Source organism: Schistocerca americana, chromosome 4 (assembly GCF_021461395.2).
Source record: "Schistocerca americana isolate TAMUIC-IGC-003095 chromosome 4, iqSchAmer2.1, whole genome shotgun sequence".
Lineage (NCBI taxonomy): Eukaryota > Metazoa > Arthropoda > Insecta > Orthoptera > Acrididae > Schistocerca > Schistocerca americana.
This window is the reverse complement of record NC_060122.1, coordinates 226206670-226217392: the sequence shown is the minus strand read 5'-3', so window position 1 is coordinate 226217392 and position 10723 is coordinate 226206670. Positions and strand designations below refer to the sequence as shown.

General features: G+C 37.3%; 1 protein-coding gene across 1 annotated transcript in view; it reads left to right on the top strand.

Moving 5' to 3' along the window:
* Positions 1 to 2680: 2680 nt before the first annotated feature.
* The window catches only part of LOC124613364 (breast cancer type 2 susceptibility protein-like), a 167236-nt gene continuing 159193 nt past the window's right edge, over positions 2681 to 10723 (top strand). The window contains exon 1 of the mRNA XM_047142063.1: positions 2681 to 6292. Within this exon, the coding sequence (XP_046998019.1) occupies positions 2681 to 6292 (3612 nt within the window). The remainder of the gene's footprint in view (positions 6293 to 10723) is intronic.

Sequence of the window (10723 nt, the reverse complement as noted above, 5' to 3'; positions counted from 1 at the left end):
TTTTGCGAACACTTATAACTCACTGAAAAAATGTAACACTTCAGAAGAAAAATCAAAAGGTAATTCAGATAATGCTTTTCTTAAAACTTTGGGAAATAATACTATTGCTAATGGAAGAAAAAGGAAAAGCGGTAGTCATGGAACTCTGGGAGACCAGAGTATTGCAAAGAGAACATGTATTGAGGAAGTTAAAAGTATGCAAGTACCAAATGTGTTCAAGAAGCCTGTTTCTAATAACCTGCAACCATTCGTCTCGGACACACAGCTGAATGTAGTCTTTGATAATGTTGAAACAATAGTTGCTGAATTCAACAATAAGTGTGATATACTTGGAACAGCTGACAGACCTTGTAATACACAGAACTTGAACAGTTTGCATACAGGAAACAAATGCCCGTCCAGTTTGCTGGAAAATATAAATGCCCTTCCTGGTGAAAATTGTGTTGATGAAGAAAATATTAGAACAGAGGAAAATGATTTAAATGATGGCAAAAATAGAATAGAATTATGTAATATGGATAAAAATGAAATAAATTTGCTACAGAATCCTATAGAATTAAAGACTCAAAGTCATTGCAGTCTGAAACGTAACCGACCTGATTCTGATACAGGCATTGAAAGCTCAAGGAATCTGGCTAAGAAATCAAAAAAAGAGCTCGATGCTTCTGAAAATATTTCTTTGGACAGAGGATATACTAAAACTAATTGTATTATAAAACAGCCTGAAGTAAAACAGAAAATTCCTAAAATCTGTCAATTCAATTATCATGAAATTGAAGAAATTGGTTCAGAGGGGCCTGCTGCTGAAGAATATAATGAAACAAGTTTCCTCGAGTCACATCAACATATCTTTGATAGCAGTTTTACAGCTGCAACTCAAAAGACAACAGAGCTTGTCGGTAAGAAGGAACAAACGAATGGAGAAGCTTTGCTCAGGTGCGAGCAGAAAAATTCTGTTGAATGTAAGATCACTGATGAAACAGAAAAGGAGAGTAGTCTGATAGGTTCTGCCCAGTATCTCTTCAAAAATATGACTGAAGATAGTGTTGAACATGCATGTTACACAGAATATAATAAAAGGGAACCAATTCACTTCAGTATTAAATCAGAAAGTAACAGTATTAGTGAAAATGAGTCTAGCCACCAAGAATCTCATATGGGGAACGTGACCCAAGTATTCCAGAAGAAATATGATATGGTGATCTCCCCTACAATTTGCAATGCAGGATCTCACAGCTCAAAAACTCATGTGGACAGCAATTCTTTGAATGATAATTCGAAGGAAATGTGTAAAATATCAGCATTTAACTATGGGAAGCATTATGAGAAAATTCCTAGTAGTGGTGAATTTTTACAGACTCAAGCTACTGTTACATTATCTTCAGTGGACAATGGTGAAAAAGGGTTGTGTGCTCAGAATGATACTTTAAATATTAAGGTTTTAGACACATCTGATTATGGAGTGTCTTTTACAACTGCCAAAGGAAAGAAAATTGAAATGTCAAAAGAGAGTCTGGATGTAGCTTGCAATTTGTTTAGAGATATTATTGAACCGAATATTGAACAAACTGATGGGCAGGTGATGTGTACAACACCGCAAAAGAGTTTGATAGAGACAATTACCATAAGAGAAGGAAATAAAACAAAACATAAAGTGTCAGTGAATAATGACACAAAAAATTGCAAAGGAAATGGGGTAAAAAGTGACAATTCAGAATTGGAAGCTTTCAGAATTACATCAGTAAATCTTGTAAATAGCAGTGATACAGTTTCAGTACCGTTACAGGTTGGGTTTTCCACTGCAAGTGGAAAAAAGTTCACAATCCCTGAAAAATCCTTGCAGAAAGCTAGGCATATGTTTCAGAATATGATGGAGCTAGAAGCCACAGGAGATGATACTCTACTTAAAGACGGTGATGTGTTCAGTGTAGCAAATACAAATACAGTTTCCTCATCCAACAGAAATCGGACTAACTTTCAAAGATGTAGTGTAGTGCCTGAAAAGGCTATGCACATAACAAGACAGTTTCAAAGTAAAGTGAAGAATGCTGCAGATTCTTCTTCCAGTGGTGAAACATTGCAGCACTTAAAAAAGCGAGAGTTTGTTAGAGTAAATAATACCGTATCATCAGAATTCCCCAGGGATGTTTGTGATATAGCAGATTCACACCTCAGCATGTTGCAAATGCAGCTGGATGGAACAAAGAAACATTCTGTAAAATTTAAAATAAATAGTTCTACAAATAATGTGACTGATGATAAACAAGAAGATGGAAATATTTTGGCACAGGTAATTGAGTCAAGATCAACAGAGAGTGCTTATGAAGAGGATAATGAGCACAAGTACATAATGTCCACTGATGTTAAGAGCCCTCTACAAAAGAGGTCTTCACATAAAACTATGAAGGCTCTGTTGGGTACTCAAGGCAACAATAATTTGCTAAATAGTGAATGTGATACCATTTGTAATGTAGCTGGAAGTATGTTAGAGAATACTAAAACTAAATTTGAATCTACCTACGTGACTTGTGCTGAAAGTGATGCCACTTTGTCACGGAAGTCCTTAAAGGTGGAAGCTAGTACTAAGTATCCAGATAATTGCCACGGAATACAGACAGAAGATGCAAGTGCTGAATTTTATAAAGGTCTAGGTAGTGAGCGTAATTTAAATAGAGGATTTATGACAGCTGCTGGAAAAGATATTACTGTATCAGCTACTTCTCTGGACAGAGCAAAGAGTATGCTGTCAGACATTTCTGTGATGAATGAGGATGATTGCAAGAACATCATTGTGCAAGCGAGGAGAAGAGATTTGAAAGATTCTGCCATATATGAGGAAAAGAACAAATGCACTGTGTTAAACAAGCAACATATTAAGAAAGCTCTGGCAGAGCATAAGGAAGAAGGGAAGAGAGGAAGAAAAGTGTCACTAATGGTTCGTAATTTGTCTGAGTCTTTGAATAAATTGACTGTACCGGAAACTGTGGGACAGACTGATCTCGGAGCAGAGAAATGCTCAGAAGATATTTCTGCAGTGCAAGTGCAGGCAGTCAAGAGTTATTTCAGTTGTGGGTTTCAGACTGCTGCCAGTAAACCGTTTGAAATATCTCTTGCATCCCTTAACGAAGCAGAGGAAATGTTTGATGACGTAATGGATACTGTTGCTGAGGGACATAATCACACTGCTGTGGCACAGAGAAAAAAGGAGATTGAACTGTTCAAGAAATCTCAGCGAAATGCAGAAACTATTCTACCATTGGTTGAGAGGAATATTAGTGTGCATGATGAATCTGTGAAAACATTGGACACTATGTATGTGACAGAAAGAAAACTGGGAACAAATGCGTCACCTGAAAAAACTGATACATTCAATTTTGCTGCTGCTAGTGGCAGAGATGTTGAAATTTCACAACTTTCATCACAAAAAGTAAAGAACACATTGAAGGCACCAAGTAATTTTGTTCCTAAGGAAGCAAATAGAATCACAACAGATGATAGGTGTTCTTCAAAGAAAATTTGTGTAACATTGTCAGATAAAGTGGAAAAGGCATTGTTAAATGAGACAATATTAATCAAGCAAACATCCAACATAGAATCTGAAAAGGAAATTAAAACTTTTGACAATAAAGAAAATTTTGTCCAGTGCAAAAGACTGAAAATGTGTAGTGGTTTTTTTACAGCTGGTGGTAAAAAGGTGGATGTTTCTGATGAAAGTCTAATGAAAGTCCGAAATCTGTTTTCTGATATAACAGAAAATGTCGAAGAAACTACTTTTACTGTAGGGAATATGGAGGAAAAAGAAACAGTTGGTGAGTCCGCTTTTAAGGGACAAGATGTAATCTTCCATGGAAAAGTGCAAAATTTATCACAAGACAAGGATATGGAAATAGAGAAAATATATGAGATTAAATCTAAAAATGAAGTTCAAATTCTTGACAAAAAAGAAAGCTCTGTGGATTGCAAAAGTCTGTATATATGTGGTGGTTTTCTAACAGCTGGTGGTAAAAAGGTGGATGTTACAGAAGAAAGTCTCAAAAGAGTCAGAACTCTTTTTTCTGATATAACAGAAGATGTTGAAGAAACTACATTGACTGTGGAGAATTTGAAGGCAAAAGAAGCAATTGAGATGTACACTTATAAAGGAAGGGATCGTGTATCCTCTGGGAAAGTGACAAAATCATCACAAGAGAGGGCAATGAAAATCACGAAAATATCTGACACAGAATCTGAAAATGAAGTTCAAATTCTTGACAAGGAAAAAAATCCTGTAAATTTCAAAAAACTTAGTATGTTTGGTGGTTTGTGTACTGCCAGTGGAAAAAAAATTAATGTTTCAGAAGAAAGTTTGGCAAGAGTCACGAATGTTTTTTCCGATATAACAGAAAATGAAAATAATACTTTTACAGTAAGGAATATGAAGGTGAGAGAAGCACATGAAGCGTATTCTTCCAAGAAGAAAGATATGATGTCTGTTGAGAAAGGGGAAAAGTTGTCACTGAACAAGAATATAACTACCAGGAAAATATCTGACAGAGAATTTGAAAATGAAGTGAAGGTGCTTGACAGAAAAGAAAGTTCTGTAAATTGTGAAAGACTGAATATGTTTGGTGGTTTTCTTACAGCTGGTGGTAAAAAGGTGGGTGTTTCAGAAGAAAGTTTGCTGAGAGTCAAGAATCTGTTTTCTGATATAACGGACAATATTGAAGAAACTACGTTGACTTTAATGAACGTGAAGGAAAAAGAAGCTACTGAGATATGGTGTGTCAAGAAGAAACATGTAATATCCCCTGAGAAAGTGAGAAACTCATCATTGGAGAAGAATACAGGACCTAGGAAAATATCTGATGCAGAATTTGAAAATGAAGTGAATCTGCTTGACACAGAAGAGAGTTCTACCAATTGCAAAAGACTAAATATATGTGGTGGTTTTGTTACAGCTGGTGGTAAAAAGGTGAGTGTTTCAGAAGAAAGTTTGGTGAGAGTCAAGAATCTGTTTTCTGATATAACAGAGAATGTTCAAGAAACTGCATTGACATTAATGAATATGAAGGGAAAAGAAGCAACTGAGAAATACAGTGTCGAGAAGAAAGATGCAGTATGCCTTGAGAAAGTGAAAAACTCATCACCAGACAGGTGTACTGGAACTAGGAAAAAATCTGAAACAGAATTTGAAAATGAAGTGAATCTACTTAACAAGGAAGAGAATTCTGTCAACTGCAAAAGACTAAATACATGTAGTGGTTTTGTTACAGCTGGTGGTAAAAAGGTGGAGATTTCGGAAGAAAGTCTGGTAAGAGTCAGAAATCTGTTTTCTGAGTTAACAGATAATGCCTTAGAGAATACACTGACTGTAGAGCATGTGAAAGGAAAAGAAACAACTGGAAATCAGTCTCTTAAGAAAAAAGATGTATTATCACATGAGATAGTGAAAAAACGACTATCAGACAGAACTACTGGAAGCAAGAAAATATCTGATTCAGAATCTGAAAATGAAGTAAGGCTGGTCGATAAGAAACAAAATGTTATAGGTAATGAAAGGATGAAAATGTATGGTGGTTTTGTCACAGGTTGTGGTAAAAAAGTGGAGATCTCTGAAGAGAGTTTGATGAAAGTAAGAACTCTTTTTGCCGACGTAACAGATAATGAGGAAAATTCATCTTTGGTTTCAAGGGATGTAGACAGTTCCCCATCATGTATGAAAAAAGCCTGTATTACAAACTCTGATTGTCTCCAGAATGAATTTGTAGGTATGGAAACTCATCTTCAGACAGCATATCGGAAGCCTATTGCTACTAGCTCCAAAGAAACAGTAATGTCAGTTTTAGATAGAAAAAACTATGTTTCTGGCACTTCAAACAAGCCACATGGTAATGCTCTTGCAGAAAATACGTTGCAGCACAATGTGAGGATTAATGTAGCTACTAAACTGAGAATCCAAAAGCATGAAACCACTTTGACACAGGAAGTTTCAGAAAGTACAGCAGCCCTTCTTTTAGATGATGACTTTAAGAAAGAATTAGAAGAATCAGATTCCTCATGTTTCTCTGTGTTAACAGAAAGCAGCTGCTCTCCAGATTTGTCTGTTACTATGGGAAGTACCACCAGTACGGACAGAGAACCAGGAAGTCCAGTTATTGGCTCAAGGAACAAATGCAACCGATCAAATAAAGTGCTTGTACGCAAGAACACTTCAGCAAAGAGAGCTGAAAGTGTCACAGCATCAGTGAAGAAGGTATGTGACCAATCACAATCTGAAGATAAGAAGAATAATATACCACCATTCATACCGGAGGTAAGATTTCTGCAAATACATTAATAGTTTTTACCCTTTTGCAGTATGAACTTCTAAGGTTCATTAAACACATTAAGTTTTTGCAGTGACACCTTGTGCCTGTTCCCTCTGTCTCTTCTCCCAATCTCTGTTTTACCCTTTTTATCAGCCCTCGTAATCTTCGTTACATATTTTATAACATAGAATTTTTAATAATTGTCTGTTTAGTTTTGGTTATTGCTTTGATTTTATTTCACACCTGTATATGGAAATGGTTAGTATATGTTATTTCCATATTTTTGCATCTACTGTCGTGTTATTGTAATATGCCAAATTCTTCTTATTGAGAGCAGTAATTATTGCTCTACCAGTATCCTTTTTGTTTTACTTGTTTTGACAACTTTCATCTTTGTTTGATTACTGTGATTTGTGAAAGAAACAGCAGTGCTGCATAAGTGAATTCCTACTGTGTTTCTGTCAGTCGTAAGGTTTTAATTTGTGGTGGCAAGATTTACTACATTTGAAGAAAACACACTCGTTTACCTCGGGGAAAAAAAAGTTCGTGAATGAGTGACACAGATTGGTCTTTGTTTTGCAGTCATTGATGCACAAATGAAAATCTCAACATGTAGAAAGACAGTTGAAAACAAAGACAAAATCTCTAGTTTTATAGAACAGTGCCTCACCAATAATTGACTAAGAATAAAAGGGAGACAGTATATATCTAGTCCCAGCACTGTCTTCTCTTGTGTGACTTTAAGTGATAATGTCATTTCAGGTTGAGTTGGTCTTCATAAAATGAAGTAGACACATGGAAGTCAGTACTTTTACAATAGGGAGGTATCTATGGAAGAAGTGCACAGAAGAGAGCTGTACGCAGTGACGAATGGGTACCGAATCTCACATTGCAATCACATGAGGGATGATACCATCTTCACTGCTTGGCTATAATGTACTGCTTGCTTTCATCTGCAAATGCTGAAGCACTGCAGGAGACATGGTTTGTCTGCATCAGTAGTTGATACTATCTTGTGTGGGTCTTGAATAGTGGCATGCATCTGGTTGTTTACGTGATGGAGGAACCACGAATCCCACAGTCAGACAGAGGCATGTGAATGCTATCAGTGTCAAGTGGTAAATGTAGTGTTTTCGGATTAGCCTTACTTCAATCCAAGCTAAAGCTACATGGTGACCCTCCTGTTGCTTGGACAATATGACAACGTGGGTAGTTAAACAGCACAGCAGCCAAAAATCAAGTGCTGAATAAAGGTTTGTCACGTACTGAAAGTAGTCTGAACATCCTAATATTGAGAGATACTTGAACAATGGTCGACTATATAAGGAAGGTTTTTCAGTCCAAAGTACAGCACCTCATTCCCACTTTTTCTTGTCAGCTTCAGATGACTTAAGCTTGAATAGTGCCTCAGTAAATAGCCTACAAATTTAAGTACAGAGGAACAAAAAAAAGATTAAAACAATTCTTAATCTCCAAAGGAAATGGTATGACTTCATTAGTTCTTCCAAAATTATGTTTCCTGGTGGTCACAATGAAATGTACAGCGTCAGTCATTGCAAACAAATAAGATGCATCTTTACAGCTTCCACAAAACAATTACACAATATCTGAAGCCACATTATGTTGTTCTATGCTTTCCCAAGTACTTCACGTAAGGAAATCTGTTGTGGAACAGGAATTTAGGGTTCCAGCTGTACGTGGAAGCTTTACATACCACTGTGATTAGGATGGTGAAAGCATTCTATTGTGTTACTCTTAGTTTGCCCACTATCAGACTTTAAAATGTATGTTTGTTCCTCAACAAAATGCATGAAACAATATGCACATTTGATGAAAGGAATATCTGGACAATCCTCAGATCTGGACAATCCTCAGAATAACAGTCTTGAGGTGCAAAACCAAATGCCACTTGAATCAAGTTCTTGAATTCAGCAACATGTGCTGGGGTATTGAAGCGTGGGCTGATACATTGGTGCATGAATGATAGAATGACGGAGCGAGGTGGCATACTGCACGCTGTACACGCATTTGGGAGGATGATGGTTCAAACCCGCTTCCGGTCATTGTGATTTAGGTTTTCTGCAATTTCCGTAAATCACTTCTAACAAATGCCAGGATTGTTCCTTTGAGAAAGGGCACTGCCATTTTCCCTCCCCATCCTTCCCTTATCTGCAATTGTGCTCCATCTCTAATGGCCTCATCGTCGACAGGGTGTTAAACACTAATGTCAATCCATCCATTAAGAAAGTTTAGTATTGAAGTCTCTGCAGAGGGTTCTTATAGAGTCTGTTATCCTTCTTGCACATATTTTTATTGCCAAGAGAAATATACTTCCAAAGGCTGTGTATATTTTGTTGATTTTGACGAAATGATCACGTGTTCAGTGCCTTAACCTGCAAATAAATCATTTAGTATTGTTGTGTCCTTGTGAGCAGTCCATCAATCACAAAGTAGTATACACTTAAGGTTATTTGTTATTTGTGACATTGCCATTAACAACATTCATGATGTTAAATGGTCCTTTGACATTATCCCACTTGTGCTAGCCTCCAAATGAATGTTTGATGTTTGGTGGAAAATTGTCTTCAATAACCATTTTAAATTTGAGGCCAAAAGTAGTTGTTTTTATTTTTATTATTTTTTTTTTTTTTTTTTGGGGGGGGGGGGGGACAAATATACAGGTTTTTTGTTAGGTGTTCACTCACTGAGAGTCACATCTATTGTATAACTGAGTTATATTGTGTTCAGACTGGTCCAAGACAACTGTTGATTTTTCCCCTTTCGTATTGTAGATAGTGTTGCACCATAAGTTAGTTCATAATTAAATCCACTTTGATCAGTGTTCAAAACACTGTCCTGTATCTGAAAACTTGAAGTTTTCTGGTTACTTCTACGGCAAAATGGCCTCCAAAATGGCGAATAGCTTGGTGTTCCAGTACATCTGTGACTGTCAAGAAAGCAGTGATGTGTCTATACCAAGTCTGTATTCATTCTTGAAGCATGCTATGAAATCTGAAGGACATTTAGACTTTGTGTTTTCAGTTTCTCTTGCTTCTTACATTGCCCAAAATTTCACATACAAGTATTGGATACTTTTTCCTTCATTCCTTGCTGTCAGATTGGGATATAAAGTGTTGTTTAATCTCCAGTTCTCTGATTGCCTTGTTTCTTGAAGTAGATATTCATTACTTCTTTTTCCTCTCTGTGTAATCAAATATTACTTTGATGATGTTCAATGTGCTTGTTGTATATGGAGTCTCATCCATAACAAGCTATAGATCACAACTTTACATGGACATGTATGATAATCATCATAAAAACATTAAAGATGTTCTTCCAGAATTTTGTTGAAGTACTAACAGTACTGAAATTTTTTTCTGGTGAAGGTTTGTAGTCAACAGAACTGCTAGCTTCTCTTTGAAGAGTACTGTTTCCACCACTGCCACTACAATCTTGAACACTATTAATTGGCATCCACTATACTAACCAGTGTAACTTTATTTGAGCAGTCAAATGAATATTCATGTTTCTGAATCATCAAATCCACCAGAAATGTAGCAAAAGTGTCATCATCTGCTCCTACACCATTTTCTATTGGACAGTGCCTTCTTAATTTGGATTCCACACTGTTTAAAACATTACAGGTATTAATGACTTCGTTCATTTTTTCTGTATATGTATGACATTACAGCCACATATATACTAAATATGTCAGCTACTTGCTGATGTAACTGACTGACTGGTGTATTAACACCCTCTCCACATCCAAGGCTGCAAGCACTGTCTTGTGTGTGTTGAGCAGGGAAAAGAGGGGGAGGGGAGGTTGTTAGTAGAGCCAGAAGTATTCACCATGGCACAATGTCAGATGGCTTGCGGAGTATTGATGGAGATGTAGATGTAGAGGTGGTCAAACCGAGACCAACAAAATCACACGCAATTGCAGGGGTGGTTAGAAATGTGAGGTGATGAGTCTGTGTACAAATGTTTAAACACAAATTCCTGTTGAAGTCAAGGGACATCCCTTGTGAGTGCTACTGCTGGGTAGCAATCACATACATAGGCAGAATGTGGCAGATGGCACTAGGATTCACTTGTGCAGCTGTCATTTGTGGTTGCTCGGCTGTGGTGTCAACTCCTGGCAGCCACGTGAGGCGATAGTGGATGCAGCATGACTGTCACATCATATATGTCTGCAGTGCGATGATGGCTGATGTAGGAAGTGTCGGCTGATGCCTGATGACTAGGTGGTAGCCGAGTGGGTGGTAACATCCCTTCTTTCATGGGAAGCGGTGATCTGCATTTCAGCAAGGTGACCACTGCCCAGCCAGGTGCCCAGGCAGCACTCTCAACTGGACCAATATCTTCAGAAGGGTGTCAGATAGCCCCTCCAGCATCACAGGTTCCTGGCCAGTGGGGATGGGAGCATATGGCTAGAA